The 18966-nt window shown below is 39.2% G+C and overlaps 2 protein-coding genes across 3 annotated transcripts; both read left to right on the top strand.

Annotated features, from left to right (window-relative positions):
* Positions 1-2264: 2264 nt before the first annotated feature.
* Positions 2265-11214, top strand: LOC5511847 (inositol-3-phosphate synthase). Of its 2 annotated transcripts, none has more exons than XM_032381241.2 (8): positions 2265-2404; positions 4278-4570; positions 4936-5316; positions 5889-6041; positions 7051-7209; positions 7476-7754; positions 9350-9567; positions 10300-11214. In XM_032381241.2, exons 2-8 carry the CDS (start codon positions 4295-4297, stop codon positions 10508-10510), a joined length of 1677 nt encoding a protein of 558 aa, XP_032237132.1. In that variant the 5' UTR covers positions 2265-2404; positions 4278-4294; the 3' UTR covers positions 10511-11214. The 2 variants fall into 2 exon arrangements, with proteins under 2 accessions (XP_032237132.1, XP_048585777.1); XM_048729820.1 differs by lacking the exon at positions 2265-2404 and adding an exon at positions 3395-3416.
* A 998-nt stretch (positions 11215-12212) lies between these two features.
* LOC5511834 (COP9 signalosome complex subunit 3) lies at positions 12213-18745 on the top strand. Its single transcript, XM_001632204.3, has 14 exons — positions 12213-12417; positions 12577-12689; positions 13043-13092; positions 13436-13528; positions 14055-14129; positions 14429-14533; positions 14868-14957; positions 15251-15301; positions 15882-15983; positions 16077-16148; positions 16291-16377; positions 17506-17619; positions 17959-18039; positions 18605-18745. Exons 1-14 carry the CDS (start codon positions 12245-12247, stop codon positions 18668-18670), a joined length of 1272 nt encoding a protein of 423 aa, XP_001632254.2. The 5' UTR covers positions 12213-12244; the 3' UTR covers positions 18671-18745.
* Positions 18746-18966: the final 221 nt, after the last annotated feature.

Raw genomic sequence — 18966 nt, forward strand, 5'->3', positions numbered from 1 at the left:
TGATTATTCCTTGTTCCTTTTTTATCACGTCCTTGTTGCTGTCAGGTAAGTCCCCTATAGACTGAGTGTATCGGAGAAATATTAAAAATTCACTTTTTTCGATTCTTGTTTGTTTTAGATTTGGATCCGTTTTACAATAGACTAGATAGATCGGCATTGCAGTGTTCATTGCATGGACAAAAAAGTTAGGCGAGCGTTTTCGAAGATTCGCGCATCATGATAGCAACTAGACCCTGCACGCAGGGTTGACTGGGATACCTGAGATCTGCAACTTGTTTGTGTGACATGTATGACAGATTCTACTGCCTACTTTGGATATAATAAAAAAATAATCTTGTTTTTTATTGTGTTGTAAATGCCATATCACAACACTGATTGGGGCAAGCAAGGTAAGGGCATCATCTCTTCAGGTGTGGGGTGGACTCTAGGTGTGCTCCATGAAAGTAGACAGGGCTGATTGTCCTATCTTCAAATACTATCCCCACATCAGAGTTAGCATCGAAATAAGATTATTAATAAGAAATAAGATTATTAATAAAAGAGGGTGCGCAGTCATGAATCATATATGTAAAAATAAAAGACAAATAAATATAATAAAATAATTACACACGCAAGGCTCGTCTGATTGGCTAGCAAAATAGAAAGGTTCTGCTGGCTTTCTTGTTGTCATAGAAGCACAATCAATTTCGTAGTAAAAAAGAAAAGAAAAATTTCGTGCAAGGGAAAAAAGGGGGAAAAAATTCATGCAGGCCGACCATACACACACAAAAAAAAATCGTGCATCAGGCTAAAAAAAATCGTGAATCATGCTCGAGGCACCAAATGGTTTATTGGCCTGTGAATCATAATTTTTAGTGCATTTCCAGCTCCCTTATGAGCTGAAAATATAAAGAAATTCTGGTGAAAAATATACCCCACACCCCTACCGAAACTATCAATTCTCATAAAAAGAAGGCTGTCTACAGGGGTCTGGTATGCTCACCCAGGCAAAAGTATGACATTCAAACCCTCAACAGAAAGAAATGCATCCTTGTCCATATGAATGACATCATAATCGGCAAATGTCTGTATGTCATATCGGACATTATAGTCTTCAACTTCTATTTGTATCATTTCACAGTAAATCAGATGTCTATATCTGAACAATCTCATTTTATTTTCTGGTATATGCGACTTATCTGGTGTATGCGAATTTTCTGCAACTATAAATAATCAAATATAATGATAGTAAATAATCTCTAATATATCAATGACTATAATTATGTTTTCACTATCACAAAATCCTGATCAAAATCAAAATGTACCAACTGCAACTATAAATGATAAGATAAAATATAATAAGATAGTAAATAATTTAATTTCAAACTATTATATAATACGGGGATCCCAAATGTGTCATTAACTATTATGTTTTCACTATTACAAAAATCTTAATTATAAACAATATGTACCAACTAAATATCTTAATATAATATGGGAAATCCCAAATGTATCAACAACATTTTTATATGTAAGGTTGTCAAAATAACTCAATAATCCTATAGCTGTGCAAAAGTCTTGATCAAGAATTGCAAGAGTAAGCTGAAAATTAAGAAAAGCAAATATTAATTCAAGATGAGAATTCCTTTTCTGTCGACCACTCATCGCTGTTACTAGAATCTTCAGGTTCTCTCTCTACTGTATTGCTATCACTCACTGCTGTGTTTCTCTCTCCCTCTGCTCTCCTGCTACAATATTTTGCGACAATTTTTGTACATAATGTACACTGGTGTGCCATACTAGATCTCGTATAATGAATATGATTGTGATTATGATATTATACGACAAATAAAAGTTGTATCTGAGTAAAGTAACGTCTGATATGACAGTTGTTTCCAAGAAAGCCCGGTTTAATACTTTACATGAATGAATCATGGGCTAGACCGGGTTTCTTCACAACCCAGCCTTTCCTTGGTTTGGTCGCTAGCACTACTAGGAATGAACTCTAGATTCATAGTTGTTTTCCGCACCATAAATAAATTTCAGTGTTTGTGGCGACAAAAAAAATTCCTGCAAGCCAATCGCTCACAAAAAAATATTCGTGCATCACTGAGGCGTCCGAAAAAAAAAAAATCCCAGCAGACTAGAAAATACCCCCCCCCCGCCCCATCACTTTTCTTATGGTCCGTCACTAATATGGAAATTATTCAATGAGCCTTGGCTCAATGAGTAAGCCAATGAACGACGCTTATTCACACAATAGCCAAAGATCAGGCGATTTGTCACGTGGTACAAAACTAACGCGCGGCTAATTTGCATATTGTACTCTAGACTCGAAATCCACGAGATAGTGGTTTTCTACTGTTTTGGCCCTTCTGGAATTTCTCTTTTGGTCTGTCCTTTTAAACATTCATAGTATTCTTAGGTAAGTAAGTTACTGTGAGGGTTTTTTTTTTTAATTTTACCTACAATTTGGCTGCCGCTGGCTGATCATAGTAAAATTTCGCCGGTTTGCAGGTAGAATGTCAACAAAAAGTTTTGCTAAGCAATAATATAACAGGCTTCAAGTATGACCCTTGATATTTTTCTTACGGATAATTTTCGCGTTAGCTATGATTAAATTTCAGTAACTGATAGTACTTAAATGTATGCTTTTCTTGTAAAGCGCCTTTTAGAATACATTCAATTTTGATTGTTGTTATGAATGAAAACGCATGATTGATTTTTTGTGCAACTTCGTATTTATAGTCATCCAATGTTTTCTCTATCGTTCTAAACAATGTGGATACTCATAAGATCCATTTTGGAGCATATTATATTATTTTTTATTCGTTTAGCACTATTTTCACGTAAGCTTAAAGTATCGGCAGAAAGCGTGCTGTTAATATATAACAACACATAGAATTGTGAAACACGCCCGCTGAACCCCAGAGAGTGGTCTAAATTTTTATTGTGATTCGTTTTCTATAAACGCGAATATATACATTGCAACCACTGAATTGGCTACATTTTTATTTTTTTTATAATGCGTTAGTGAAAAGTATTTTTTATTTTTACTCGAAAACATTACGTGATCAATGATTATAACAAAAGAATATTTCCTGAATTCCATCATTTTTAGGTTTGAAAGAATATATCTTTTTAATAAATCCGTAAAGAAAAAAAGAAAGAAAGAAAAAAAAATGTATTTTCTAATGACCTTTGATGATTTTGTAAATCAGGTGATTTTGTTTTTTTAGACATTGGTCTCAAAATGGGCGATGAGTCATCATCAGTCAAGTTTTTTTTTCTTAGCTACAGGAAGTTTTAATACTATCGTTTTAGAATGAATGGAAATCAAATGTTTTATGACAAACCACAGGGGCAGATCCAGGATTTCAAAATAGGGGGTGTATAATGGCCGGATAGACAGCTTATAACTGATCCAGTGGTTCTTGGTAGGTCACTTCATAGATCTTACATACTTCACACTGAATTGAATTTGTCGCGTTAGCAAAGTCAAACAGGCAAAGGCACATGGACAGTAACTCCCGTCCCTCAGGCATTTATTTTCTTCAAACAAAGTGACTTTTCAATTGTTTACTCAAAAAGAAGGGGGGGGTGGATATCCACCCAATCCACCCCCCTGTAGCTCCCCATGAACCATTATAAACTACATGGGGAAGGTTTTTATTTGTCTCATGGGTCTAGCCATGGTTTGATTAAGGGGTGGAGGTGAAGGGGTGGGGTTGGGAGTGTCAGGGGAAATGATGAGAGGAGAAGACAAGCCTCCCTAAGACTAAGCCTCATGCAATCTTTTATCAAGCTACTTGCTTAGTCCCATTGCATGTGCATACCAAGTAGAGTATACAATGTACTTACCTACATCCCCCCTTTGTCGCCTAAAAGTGGGTGATTTCTTATTGAAGGATCATCAAATGTAACCCCTTTTCCTTATGATACCTAAGGGTGTTTTATCAGAGATTTGACAACAGCACTCATCCAAGTGATATTATAAGACACACATGCTTGTTGTCTGCATATTGCGTTTTTTGTAATGAAAGAAGACAATTAAATTGTTAAAAAAAGTAGTATTTTTTTTGTGCATCTGTCCTCTGATGGATGCACAGAATACGTCACAGCATGCAATGAGCAAAACTCATTGCATACTTTTTAGTTGTGATTTTCAATGGCAGAGTTTTATGCTACACGCTGGGAAGGGCCCCTGGATCTCCCTGGTACAAATTTTATACAATTGCATTTACATTTTCAATATTCATGCTAACAATTACACTATATTCTTGTGTTGATCCCCACAGAGTTTCAGATTTAAGACATGGCGCAACTCAACGTTTGCAGTCCAAATGTCAAGTACACCCCGGAATATATTGAAAGCAGATATGTCTATGATACAACAGAAGTAAAGCTGGACTTAAAGAATTCCTATACTGTCACTCCTAAAGAGACTATCTATACCTTTCGCACTGAGCGCAAAGTACCGAGGGTTGGGTGCATGCTTGTTGGATGGGGTGGGAATAATGGTACAACTATAACAGCTGGTGTGTTGGCAAATAAGATGGGACTATCCTGGAACACAAAAGAGGGTCTTAAGGTATGTTAACACACCATCCTTGTATACCTTGTTTTATTATGTGGCTATGTAGTAGGTGGCCGTTATTTTCCTATATCCGCACAATCAATTGGAGACATGAGAAATGACCACAATGAAACACAGGTGATTCCAGGTGACGAACAAGAAGAAAATCAAGAACTCTCTAGCATAGCTTGTGAGGGGGGTTGGGAAGATGAAATGTGTTCTGCCCATATAAGCAATACATGTAATAATAAACCAGAAATTATTTTTAGGATTTTTAGATGTGACGATATAGAAATAAAGAATTGGATCAAAGAATGCATGATTTTTTCTGATATTTTTTCTTGCTACAATTTATAAATTGAAACTTGACCCTTTTGCAGAAATCCAACTATGTTGGCTCATTGACTCAAGCCTCTACTGTTCACCTTGGGTCTGGGCCTGATGGAGATGTGCACATTCCTATGAAAGACCTTCTCCCTATGGTCAATCCTGATGACATTGTCTTTGATGGCTGGGACATATCTTCTTTCAATATGGCAGATGCCATGAAAAGGGCCAAGGTTCTGGACTGGGGTCTTCAGGAGCAGCTGCGCCCACACATGGTGAACATGAAACCCCGCCCATCAATCTACTGCCCTGATTTTATTGCCGCAAACCAGATGGATCGTGCTGACAATGTCCTTGTTGGGACAAAGCAGCAAATGCTTGAGCAAATCCAGTGGGACATCAGAGATTTCAAACAGAAAAATAATTTGGATAAGGTACATTTTAGCTTAATATATTTGCGTCTTTGTAACAGAGAGTAGGAGTAAGGTTGTTCAGTGGAAAAACAGGGGGAAATGGATATATTAAAGAGACTTTGAAGACATTTTATCTGAAGAGGCAATTCGTAGAGAGGTGCATGGCCAGGGTTTTCTATTGGAGGTAGGGAGGGGGATACACATATTCAAAAAGTGTTGGTGATCCTCTCACAAGAATTCCCCCGCTTTTTGGTGGTTGTGTGTACCCTCTTTGTACTCTAGCTATGTGCCTCTTAGACCACAGCCAAAGTGCATAAATCCCTTAGGGTTAAAATTGATTTTGATGATGATCACCCCTGTCTGTTTTATCAGAGTCTTCCCCTCCCCCCAGGTATGAGCCCATGGAGACTAATGATTTATAGTTTTGTATACAAATGGCATCTATTGAGGACAAAAAGTGGACGTTGTGGGGTGGGGGGGGGGGTGCGTTCGCACCCCTTGCACCCCCGTGGGTATGGGCCTGCCTTCTCCCTATCTGTGTTCCCTCCCCCCTTTTTCACACCCACTGACGTTTTTGTTGTTGTAATTTTTAGGTGATTGTGTTATGGACAGCAAACACTGAACGATTTTGTGACATCAAGGAAGGACTGAATGACACCGCGGCCAATCTTTTGAGTTCCATTGCTAAAGATGAAGAGGAGGTGTCCCCCTCAACAATATTTGCAGTGGCGAGTATCTTAGAAGGGGTAAGAAACCGGTTTATTGAAACTTGTTTACTTGTGAACTAACTGAACTAACACCTACATGGCAGATGAAGGCCAAAAGTAGAGCCTGAAATTTTTGGGAGACAAATTCTGAGGCAGGGGGAGAGTGAGGTGAGATTGAGACTTTTTCCCTAAGGGTGTGTAGTGATACGTGTTTAAGAATCACTAAGAACTGACCTTGAACCCTGTTGGTGTGGACAATTATTATTATTGTGTATTGTTAAGTTATAATAAGTGTATTTTTAGTTTGGTCGAGGCTGTAATTCCATGTAAGTGTAGGAAAGTTACAATTTAAAATAGAGCGCGCTCAGAAAATGTACACTAGTTTATCGCGTGGACAAGTAAGTTCATTTGGTTTTGGTTCTGTTAGAGTGATCTTTTGAAACACTCAAAGTAACAAACTCTTTAGCTACAGCCTCTAACCCTAACACTTGGCAAGAATTGTTTTAAACTATATTCAAGTCTCAAACAGTGTTTACATGGGCATAGAGACTCTTTCCCTAAGGGTGTACATGTTTAAGAAGTCACATTGTGTTGGATGGCACATTTAATTTTAGCAGTTCAGGGGCAGCTCCATGGGATTCTTAGGAAGGTTATTGCAGCATGAAGTCAGAGTGTTTTATCACGGAAATAACGAGGTCACGCTTTTAAAGAAGTAGTTTTCTCTCGTGAGGGGAGTTGCAACCCCATCCCTAGATCCGTTCGCAACTGCATCTTAAAAATGTGCATAGAGACATTTTCCCTAAGGGTGTACATGTTTAAGAATTCACATTGTGTTGGATGGCACATTTAATTTTAGCAATTCAGGGGCAGCTCCATGGGATTCTTAGGAAAGTTATTGCAGCATGAAGTCAGAGTGTTTTATCACGGAAATAACGAGATCCCGCTTTTAAAGAAGTAGTTTTCCCTCGTGAGGGGAGTTGCAACCCCATCCCTAGATCCGTTCGCAACTGCATCTTAAAAAGGTGGTAATGCAGTTCTCTTGTTCCAGTGTTCTTACATCAACGGCTCACCCCAGAACACCTTTGTACCCGGTGTTATGGAGCTGGCAGAACAAAACGACGTCTTCATTGTTGGTGACGACTTCAAATCTGGCCAGACCAAGATTAAGTCCGTGCTGGTAGATTTCCTGGTCAGTGCTGGTATCAAGGTAAGTCGAAACGTTGTATTTCTATAGTTTGCGCTTTTCATATTGGGTAAGGGGCGGGGCAGGGGGGCTGAAGGTTTCGTTGGCTTTGTAAAGATGAATGAACTGGGTGTTGTCGTTTTCGGCTCTAAGCGGAAAGGCTCGTGCCAGAACTTGAATTTCCAAACTACAGGAAACCAGATTTGCCAAACAGCAGGACGACGCACAATGCATTACGGGTACCGACGCCCGCGAAGCCCCTTTTTATGCTTTTTTTGTTTGTTTCACAGCCGGTATCCATAGTCAGCTACAACCATCTCGGTAACAATGATGGCAAAAATCTCTCTGCTCCAAAGCAGTTCCGCTCCAAGGAGATTTCCAAGAGTAACGTGGTGGATGACATGGTGGAGTCTAACAGAGTGTTGTACAGCGAGGGAGAGAAACCCGATCATTGTGTGGTCATCAAATATGTCCCGTATGTGGGAGACAGCAAAAGAGCTATGGACGAATACACCTCTGAGATCTTCATGCATGGGCTCAACACTATCGTGCTGCACAACACGTGTGAGGTGTGTATACAGTCGTTTGACAAAAGGTTGTCATCAACCGGCTTTGCGACTACGCGACAAGCCCGCATGTAAGCATGGGTAAAAACCACTGATGCGTCTAGCTGCATATATTACCCACTGCATAACTTCAGACTTAGACGGTGTATAGAGACGGTGTAGCTGTGGCTTATACATGCGGCTAGGCGCTTCAGTGGGTTTTACCCATGCTTACGTAGTCGCAAAGCCAGTTAATGACAACCTTTTGTCAAATGACTGTATGTGCGCTGTATCAGCTTTGAGGGAGGCTCTAGTATTATTTTGTTATTCAAATGGGAACGTTTAGACCTTCTCAGTGGAAGTAATCATCTTGCTCTTTCAATTAAAGTTCATGAAGTTTACAGAGCCTTCCCTATTCCAGAAAAGGTAATAATTAGTTTCGGAAGCTAAACAATTCCTTATTCAATGGCCAGTGATCGCGTTAAATAAAAAGCTTCTATTTTTGGCTAAATTTGCTTGATATGAGAAAAGGTCATTTTCTTTCTCGCACTGTCTATGGGGAATGAACATTCTAGCTCTAAACTCGTGATATCTATAATTCCTTGTCTTCTCTTCTCTTCTTCTTTTTTTATAAATTTCCCATTATCCTCAAACTCTCGGGATTTATATGATCCCTTGCCTTTTCTTTTCTAAGAATTGTTCCATTTTTACCACAAATGTCTCAAATTCTAATCTAATTAATCTTGCCTGATATCCAAGATTCATCGCCTTCACTGCTTGCCCTCTTTCGTCTCTTGGAATTACCTATTGTAACCTACTGATGCCTAGAACTACTTGTCCTATTGTAACCTACTGATTCCTAGAACTACTCGTCCTATTGTAACCTACTGATTCCTAGAACTACTCGTCCTATTGTAACCTACTGATTCCTAGAACTACTCGTCCTATTGTAACCTACTGATTCCTAGAACTACTCGTCCTATTGTAACCTACTGATTCCTAGAACTACTCGTCCTATTGTAACCTACTGATTCCTAGAACTACTCGTCCTATTGTAACCTACTGATTCCTAGAACTACTCGTCCTATTGTAACCTACTGATTCCTAGAACTACTCGTCCTATTGTAACCTACTGATTCCTAGAACTACTCGTCCTATTGTAGCCTACTGATTCCTAGAACTACTCGTCCTATTGTAACCTACTGATTCCTAGAACTACTCGTCCTATTGTAACCTACTGATTCCTAGAACTACTCGTCCTATTGTAACCTACTGATTCCTAGAACTACTCGTCCTATTGTAACCTACTGATTCCTAGAACTACTCGTCCTATTCTAACCTACTGATTCCTAGAACTACTCGTCCTATTGTAACCTACTGATTCCTAGAACTACTCGTCCTATTGTAACCTACTGATTCCTAGAACTACTCGTCCTATTGTAACCTACTGATTCCTAGAACTACTCGTCCTATTGTAACCTACTGATTCCTAGAACTACTCGTCCTATTGTAACCTACTGATTCCTAGAACTACTCGTCCTATTGTAACCTACTGATTCCTAGAACTACTCGTCTTTATTGGACGTGCCCAATCTAACCCATCCTCTCCTGATTTCTAGGACTCGCTTCTCGCCTCGCCTATCATCCTAGACCTCGTAATTCTGTGTGAAGTCTGCGAGCGAATCAAATTCAAAGTGAACGACGAGGAAGAGTTCCAGAACTTCAACAGCGTGCTATCGATCCTGAGTTACCTCCTCAAGGCGCCGCTTGTTCCCTCCGGGGCCCCTGTGGTGAATGCCTTATTCAAACAGCGGGCCTGTATCGAAAACATCTTCAGGTATGTAATTGGATGAGGTTTAGATTTGTGGCCCATGATGTTTGGTTTGTCAGCCCCAGATTCAACGGTCTTTTCTCTACAACTGTTGTGTATCTGTCATCATGGCAGTACCTATAATTTATTGTTCTCTAGAATAATGAGAAACATCCTATGTGAAATAGGCGTTTGATTAAACGCCGAAAACGTACCTCATCAGAAACGCAAAGCGATGCAGCGATGGATCGAATAAACGAGCTACCTTACAAATTGCCGCCCTTTGAGAGGGGGCATGGGAAAGAGGTAGGAGGCGGGGTAGGAGGCTGGGTAGTTGCCACAATGCTGGGACAGCCATGGCGTCAGATGTGCCATCTACTGCCTCCATTTAAAACTCGAACATGACCCGTTTTGTGACAGCCCATCTCACTCCTAGAGCCCTAATCAGATACACTATTGTTATCGGGCCCGTACCCAGGGGGGGGGGGGGGGGTGCAGGGGTGCACCCCCATAGGGAATACAAAAATTATGGAGAAATCTCGTAACAAATATACAAAACCAAGGTTTTATAATTCATCAAATTGACTATATAGAATATTGCAATAATCGGTTCTAAATAATGGAAATGGATGCTTTCCATCACTTGTGTTTTGCTAGGCCCTATGAAATGGCGTCCGAAAGGGGCTCTTTAAATTTCTCGCAGAGAAATTCCATGCATCTTTCCTTGCCTTAACCTGATGAACTCTTTCATCTCTTTAGGGCTTGCCTCGGTCTTAAGCCACAAAATCATATGCAGCTGGAACACAAGCTCTCCAAGTCAGAATACCACGCTGGGCACCAATCAAATGGCATACCCTCCAGCCTCAAACGTAAACTCACCGACACCACTCAACAAAGCGCGCGCATGGAGAAGCTAGCCAAATCCGCAGGCCATCAAGAGCAAAACGGCCTAAATGGCGTCACACACTGACAAAACTGGACTTAATATAGAATTGAATAAAATTTTAAGCTCTCAAAAACAATATGGGAGTTATTTACAAAAAGCAAAAAGAATGAAATAAGAAAATAGAGAAACTGAGAAGAGAATTTGGTGTGACCTAAAGGTTTACCTAGCCTATTTTTAGAAATAACTAGTCAAGAGAGGGAGGGTTTATCTAGTGGTTCTTAGCGAATACGGTTGCAAAGCAAAGGCCTATCCCTTAATTTACAATCACATCATAGTCAGATGTGTTGTCACATACCGCCATATGACAGGGGCGGATCTATCTTTTCGCTAAAGGGGGGTTTGGCTCAGTGACAAAGGGGGGAGGGGGTAATTTTTTTTACATATGGCTTCCTGGCAGCCCAAAAGAGGGAGGGCTTAAACCCCCTAACCCCCCCGCTACTGTATGACTGAACGTTAAGATTATTTTATTAATTTCTAAAAGCGGCTGATGTGTGTATTAGCCATCTATCTACGATGGTCTCAATTTTTAATGTTAATTTTAGTCGGGCGTCGATAAATGGTGACTGGCTTCCGTTTTAGTTCATATAGAACGCAAGCATAAATACATGGTGGCAACAATGTTTTTGTGTAGTCTAAATTATGACAATTATTTATGAAAATGAGCTGTATAACAAGTACTTATTAATATGCAATTATGTTTTTTGAATAAAAAGTACATGTTTGTTGAACATTTTCTCTTATGGGACGGGTTGAAAGTCAACCACGGTGGGTATCTTTCTTATAACCATTGATATGGCGCTATGCCATGCCCTTCACACCTATGGCCTGACGACACCACCCGACCACTTCTCATCCGATGGCGGATTTTTGTCACGTGATTGCCTTTTCTCTTTGAACGCCATACCCTCTAGTTGTCGGCATAGACGATTGTTTTTTCTATTGGAACATTGGAATCATGGGAGAGATTGTCAGGCATTTTTATTTCACCTACCTTCCTTCACGGTTTAAATTTTCCCAAACAGTTGCTATAATTGACGATAACTCAATCATATATAATCCAACTAACGATTGGATATCATAGTTATCGAGGGTTTCCCATAATTTGAGATGAGCAATTTTCCTTTGCCTTTTCCATACCACCAATAGACTTATCACCATCACTTTATCAAAAGTACACTGGTACAAATTTCGAATCGCCTTTCCTTTTGACTATTTGGAAAACATCATTTTATCGACTTATGCACAGGCCCGTACCCAGGATTTTTCTTGTGTGTGTATGTGGGGGGGGGGGGGGGGGAGGGGGTGTGCAAAATCCGAAAAAGTGGACCTAATTTTCCGGGGATGCAGGGGGGGGGGGGGGGGGGGGGTTCTCTGATAATAAATCTGAGTTCTCTGATAAAAAAATCTGACCAAAGAACAAAAAAGGATTTTTCATTCCTTTGCTGTATCTCCACGGGACGTTTATTGTCGGATTTGACTACATACCAGTGTGATTAGTTTATGCTTTATAGTTTTGTCTACAAATAGCACGTCTATTGACAACCGAAAGTGGAGCTTCGGCCGTTGTGGGGGGGGGGGGGGTGCGTTCGCACCCCCTGCACCCCCTGGGTACGGGCCTGATGAATGCTTTATTCTTGCGCAAGAAACTGTGCCTCTAGGATATGGAGAAGAGCTTATATATCGCGAAATGTGTTGGACTGCCTGTGGATTTGGATATGTATATGCGAGAGTCTGGGAACCACCCAAGCAACATCCAAGATGGAGGACTTCTTGGCGGCTGTTCGGTCTCTATGTGCCGATAAAAACTACGGCGAATTGGCGAACTACCTCAACAGATCCCAAGAGCTTTTGACCAAATATGCAGGGCAACTGGACTCAGCTATTGCTTCGCTTGACCCGGAACAGCATTCTATGGCATTTATGGCTTTATTGTACGTAGGTTTTGTTTTCTCTCTGTCAAACGAAATGCTTTCTGTTTCAGATATTTTTCACATCTTACTTTATTTAAGTACTTCTTACATTGCTTTTTGCTTTGTTGTTTCTTCAGTTTTTGAAGTTAACTATGCAGATATTTTATTGTTTTTCTTCAGATTGGTGAAGCAGCAGCTACCGAACTATGGAGATTTTGAACTTCTTTTTACCCAAATCCAGCAATTTATTAACATATGCTCCAAAGATCAGATACAGTTTTCTGTAGAAAAATGTAAGTTGGTGAGAAAAAAAATTGTTTATGAGATTACTTTGGTTTAGATGAGAGTGCATATGACACGCTGATGAACATCTTAAAAATAAATTTGACGTCCATACAAATCCAAAACAGCAATGTACGGTCCATCGTTTTAACCATGTGTGCACACTGTTCCATTTGCTGTCCGTGTTGTTATATTGAAACATCTAATTAGTTCCTCTTAGGGAAGGAATAAAGAAAGGTTTCAGTGTTGTACAGCTCATTTCACCAAATATTTCGTGTTGCTGCAGCCCTGGGACTATGGTATTTTGAGAAATAGTATGGATTTGTTCATGTTAAGGTGTTTATATTGTTTTCATTCATTGCAGTTGCACATCTATGCCACTTTATAACACAGTGCCTGGTTGATCTGAAGCAGGTGAGATGTTGAATGAACTGAGTTAAAAATACATATGTATCATCATTATATTGATTGTTACTGTCTCCAGTAAACAAAACCTGCTTTAGTTTCTTGTGCATCCTAGTCGTCGTCGCTGCCGCCATCGTCGTAGTTGTCACCGTCGCCGCCGTCTGCCACGTCAACATCATCGTCGTCATCATCACCACCATAGCCACTATCATAACCATTATTATTATTATCATCATCATAATAGTTATTATCATAATCATCATCATCACTGTCATCTTCATTATCTTAATGACAACATTATTATTATTATCAAATAAATGTCAGCACAAACATTTTGTTTTAATTATTGCAGCCCATGCGTGGAATCCAGATAATGTGTACAGCAATCCAGAAAGCTCAGCAGTCTCCCACGCAACTCACATCAATACACACAGATCTAGCTCAGGTGACTTGCAACTCACATCAATACACACAGATCTAGCTCAGGTGACTTGCAACTCACATCAATACACACAGATCTTGCTCAGGTGATTTGCAACTCACATCAATACAAACATATCTTGCTCAGGTGATTTGCAACTCACATCAATACACACAGATCTTGCTCACAGGTGATTTGCAACTCACATCAATACACACAGACCTAGCTCAGGTGATTTGCAACTCACATCAATACACACATATCTTGCTCAGGTGATTTGCAACTCACATCAATACACACAGATCTTGCTCAGGAGATTTTCAACTCACATCAATACAACAACATCAACAACAATTGACATATAAAGAAACGACTGCAAAATTTAAAAAAATTATTTGAAAAAACTAGCAGATAACATTTTGTAAAATGTATCATGCTTGACTACAATTCATTTTGATAATTTATACGTAGGTGCTGGATTTGTTTATAGTGAGTGTTCTATAAGTAAATGTTTATCTTTATGGTACTATGTATATTAAATTCTTTATAGCTTTGCCTCCTTGCCAAGTGTTTCTCCCCTGCCTTGCCATATTTGGATTGTGACATCTACGATATTCATAAAGAGGTGGGTGCAGCAGTGATCTTACCTTCCATTAATTGCAGCACAGTTAAATGTCCACCTCCCTTGCACCCTTTCAACTGTCCCTAATTTGATAATACAATTTATTTGTTTGATCTCATGATTGTTAAACAGTGTGTGAAAATTGAAGTGTTCAACAAAGCAGTGACTGCTTGGAAGGGTTTCTTGGAAGCAGTCAGGTTAAGCCTGATATATCAGAAAGCTCCAATTTAACCTGCTATGCTTGATCTTCTAATTTATGTCTTTTATACTTGGACTGTATTTGATTTTTTTTTAATTAACAGGGTAGCAAACTTGATGCCAAAACCCTCCTTTGCTACTATTACTATGGCGGAATGATTTATACAGCGCTGAAGAAGTTTGAAAGAGCACTTTATTTTTTTGAAGTGGTAAGTGAACAAGGAATTAGGGAAGTCTGAAAGATTGATCAGTTTTTCATTCGAATAAGATAAACAAAAACTATGCTAAATGTTAAAAATTTATTACAATGGTAACCTTTCACTCTCCATTTGATAATACATAGTATAACACTAAAAGTTGGTTAGTTAATGATCAACTTTATCATCTCCCTCAAAAAATTAAACATTTATGGAACAAATTTTTGAATATAATATTGTCTATTTTACCTACAGAATCAAGAATTGAAACTGTAACTATCTGTATTGATTTCAAAGATGCTTAAGGTTTTCTAGAACGGTCTCAATTAGCAATTTTGTTTTGCAGGCAGTAACATGCCCTGCTATGGATGTGAGCCATGTCATGCTGGAGTCGTATAAAAAGTTTATTCTAGTTTCTTTGATATTACATGGAAAGGTAAGAAATGCCTGTATGCTGGAGATGTTATGCTAAGTCATGTGGCATTTGTTTCCCCATAAAAAGGTTCAAATTTGGAGCTAGCTGTATTTTTTTCCATCTACATTGTGAATGGAACGAGTTATAAGTATGAAAGCTCACTCCTTATATTTCCAGTCCTTGATATGGCAGGCCTGGTTTTACCTGGTAAAGGGAGTAGATTAGAAACTTGTAAATTTAAATGTGATATCCACACTTAAATGATAAAAAAATCAAATCCTAAATAATCCAATTGTTATTGTGTTTTTTTTCAGATAATAAACCTTCCAAAGTTCACATCTCATGTAGTTCAGAGATTTCTTAAGGTAATGTATTTAGTCCACCTAATGTAATGTAGTTGATATTTATTCAGAAGACCATGAAAAAAAAAGAAGTGTGCTATTGTAAACATGATTTCAAATTTCCATATAGGTTCTTGTTTTTGTATACTGCGAGGAATATTTGATTAAATATAAAATTAAAGGTAAAATAAGTTTTTAGGCTTACCCCCAGAGACATCAGTCTAGTGGCAACTATACAAAACTTCTGTAAAAACTGATCTGTTTCTAGTTCTTTTACCTATTTCTATTAACAAAATCGTATTCACCAAGCACTACCACCCGCCAGCAACTTCTTGGAGTAAGTACGCAGCTGCTTTGTCTCCTATTATCTTTGTTCTACAAAGGAGTTCTTTTGTCTCTATTCTTCTCGTTCTTTGTGTCGAGGTGCGGATATTGTTCATTTGCCCAATCAAATTGCAGCTTGTAAGAGCTGCGTACTAACCCACTTCTTGTTATATCTAAAACTGTATGGTAGAACATACTAAAGATATTTGCATAATTACTCAGGATATGGACCTTCTGATATGAGTCTGATATGCTTCAATCTGTTGTTTGTCTTTTGCAGCCTTTGAGCGCTGCCTATCATGAGGTGGCCAACAGCTACTCGTCCAACAACCAGAGTGAATTACAAGCAGTTGTTACCAAGCACCAGGAGACGTTCACACGTGTAAGAAACCCAGTATCTTGGCTAGACGCCTTGTTGAACGATTTTTGTATATTCAATTCCTCTCTTTTCACTTTGTCACTCTTTCCCCCACAGGATAATAACATGGGATTGGTGAAGCAAGTGTGTAGTTCAGTCTACAAAAAGAACATTTTAAGGCTCACGAAGGTACTTGTTCCTGGAAGCATTTAGATTTCTTTTGATCAGAATAGTCAAATTCCTATTTCTTCACCACCACAGAAACCCGCACGCAAGGGGCTAAGGTGCTTAAAAGTTTGTGTTATATTTGATCCATTCTTTTTTTCCCTAGACCTTCTTAACGCTCTCGTTATCAGACATGGCTAACCGTGTACAGCTGAGCAGCCCAAAAGAAGCAGAGGAACACATTCTTCGGATGGTGAGAAAGTATAAACAGATCTGTTTCTTTTTGTTCATGTGCTTGTTCTCGCCGATGGGTCTTAAAGTCCATATAACCTTTCAGAGTTGATAGACTTTGTCATTTTTTCATATTTTCATCTTCCAAATTGTATGTGGTTCGTATGGACCCTATAAAACACGCGCTCGCGCGAATAACTCAAATCTGTAACATTAAGGTATTTTGGTCAACCTTCGGAAAAAAGGCCATGAACTGAAAGGCCCGGGTCCAGTCATTTGTGACGTAGATCGGGATGTCAACCAAATTACATTAGAAAACATTTGCCTGCGCTAAACCGGTTGCCGTCTTTATGACTTCTTAGTTATTGCTGAAGAACGTTGCGTGGTTACAACTTTTACCGTCATCTTTATATCTTAACCTGGTAGTCAAATGATCATTTAACTTCAGGGAACAAATCTGCAAAATTTAGCAGATATTTTTTAGTCTTTTGAATTGTTTTTGCATTCTCACGAGCGCGCGCTGTTTTTGAAACCTACAACAAAACGATATTTTCTTTTTTCGCATACAACTCTCGACTTTATATTATACTTCGCTTTATTGTCGGTAGCATTGCAATAGAAAACAATTCGCCAATATTTTGTTTTATTGCCGTCTCTGAATTTTAACGGATTTAAGGGAAATACGTTGTTTCAGATTTTCCCGCCAAAACTTGGAATTATTCACTCGATTCAATCTTCTTTCGCGCGGCCAGGAAAATTTTCAAAGATCTGTAGAAAAGTCAAATTTCAATCAAATTCAATTCCCTTTTCAGAATTTGAAAGTTTATCTATGCTTTGATTTGGCTAGATTGATATAAGTGAAAGGTTTTAAGAACTTTAACAAGTATACTCAAAAAGGGAAAGGGCTGTGGAATACTAGCTCAAGGCTTTACATTCTTTGTTACTCAAGTCTGTGGTCAACTTAGGATTTGGTCCACAGAGCTGTAAAGCCTCTTTTTATTAGGGACTGTGTATTTTAGCAGTCCTAGTCGTACTTTATAAACTATATTGGGAGACGTCAAAGAACTTTGGGAAGGAATGGCCCTTGAAACATCATCTGCAGTGAAGACTGCATGCAAACCTTTCTGACTCTACATTTGTCATTTTTTAGATAGAAGATGGTGAGATCTATGCCAGCATCAACCAGCGAGATGGCATGGTTTGTTTCCACGACAACCCCGAGAAATACAACAACCCTAAGATGCTCAAAAAGATAGACCAGGAGGTATCCTATCTTTTACTTATTTTTTTGCCTAAAATTGTTTCTCCAGTGCCTCATGTTTTCATGTAATCGTTATTCTCGTGAAAACATAAACAACATATTTCATTTGTGTCATGCACTGCATTACTTCTTATCCTTTTAATTCCCAACCGTCCAAAACCGCCCCATAGTCTCGTTCCAAGTTGTTTACTTCATAGCGTATCTATTACCACTTTCTATTGACGTATTAGCCGACTGTAATCCGCTCGCGGGTTTTTCACTATCTTAACAGTCTGTAATGTATTTTGATTCAATACAAGTAGGATATTTTGCAGGCGTATGACTGTCGTATATTGTTCTCAGATGAGGTTGTTCCAACAATTAGACGAAAAGCTGCAGCAGATGGACCGGCAACTTGCTGTTAACCCGCAATACGTGCAGAAGGTACCGCAGATATATACTTCACGGGTTCCCTGTGGATATTGTATGGGGTGCCCGACAAATAACATTGGATGCTCTTTGACAGCACAACCAGTAAAACAATAAACACCCTAAATATACGTGAAATGTTTATTGTCTCCTGATGAGTCAGATGTGAGAATTAAGACACTGAGACTTGTTGAGACATGTTGCTAGTTGACTGAATATCTCGCAAGTGATTGGTCCATACATTTCATACATATTTCCGGTGGACTTTAACAGTCCTCACTTTAAAGAAAAGATATATCAGAATCCATTTCACCACGCCTGTTATTCTTCCACTTGAATTTTTTGTCATCATCAGGAGAGGGGAGGGGGCTCATGCCCGTTGATCCAGCATACTTTGCGGGCGCCCCCAATGGTCACTACCGCAGAAGAGCTCTTTTGCGGTAGTGACCTTTGGGAGCGCCTGCAAAGTACGCTGGATCCTCGAGCATGAGTGGGCCTGGGATAACACGGGTTCAGGGAAGGCCCTGTTATATTAGTTTTGTCTTCAAGTCTAATCGAGTTCTGTGATTGGCTTTTGCAGACAATGAGCAGTCACGCGGAAGAAGATGTTGGCATTGGGCGCATGCGCGAGGACGTGCTCATGTGATGCGCATGTGATGAAAACGTGATTAGTAAAATGAAGTGGTAGTGTTGTAAATAAACTATGTAATTCCTTCCCCTATCCCATTAGTCTGAGTCTTCACATAAATATTAACAATAAATATTCCGGATGCGAGGTGATTGGAAGTAAAGAAAAAGTTACCCTTTCACGGATTATTGAACTCCCATACAATTTTCTCGGCCATTGAAAAGTGAACAAGATCTTTAAGTCTTTAAGTAGCGCACAAATCACAAGACACATAGGAAGGTTGGCAGCTGGTTTGTTGCACATTCCAGTTTGGT

The sequence above is a fragment of the Nematostella vectensis genome, chromosome 7 (genome assembly GCF_932526225.1).
Source record: "Nematostella vectensis chromosome 7, jaNemVect1.1, whole genome shotgun sequence".
NCBI classification, from domain to species: Eukaryota; Metazoa; Cnidaria; class Anthozoa; order Actiniaria; family Edwardsiidae; genus Nematostella; species Nematostella vectensis.

Bases quoted from the DNA above. Each gene is read 5' to 3' on its own strand.
- LOC5511847 (XM_032381241.2), top strand. From the start codon at position 4,295: ATGGCGCAACTCAACGTTTGCAGTCCAAATGTCAAGTACACCCCGGAA. The intron at 4,571-4,935 runs GTATGTTAACAC...ACCCTTTTGCAG, and splicing joins ACACAAAAGAGGGTCTTAAG to AAATCCAACTATGTTGGCTC. The intron at 5,317-5,888 runs GTACATTTTAGC...TGTAATTTTTAG, and splicing joins AGAAAAATAATTTGGATAAG to GTGATTGTGTTATGGACAGC.
- LOC5511834 (XM_001632204.3), top strand. From the start codon at position 12,245: ATGGAGGACTTCTTGGCGGCTGTTCGGTCTCTATGTGCCGATAAAAAC. The intron at 13,093-13,435 runs GTGAGATGTTGA...TAATTATTGCAG, and splicing joins GCCTGGTTGATCTGAAGCAG to CCCATGCGTGGAATCCAGAT. The intron at 14,130-14,428 runs GTGGGTGCAGCA...TTTAATTAACAG, and splicing joins TCTACGATATTCATAAAGAG to GGTAGCAAACTTGATGCCAA.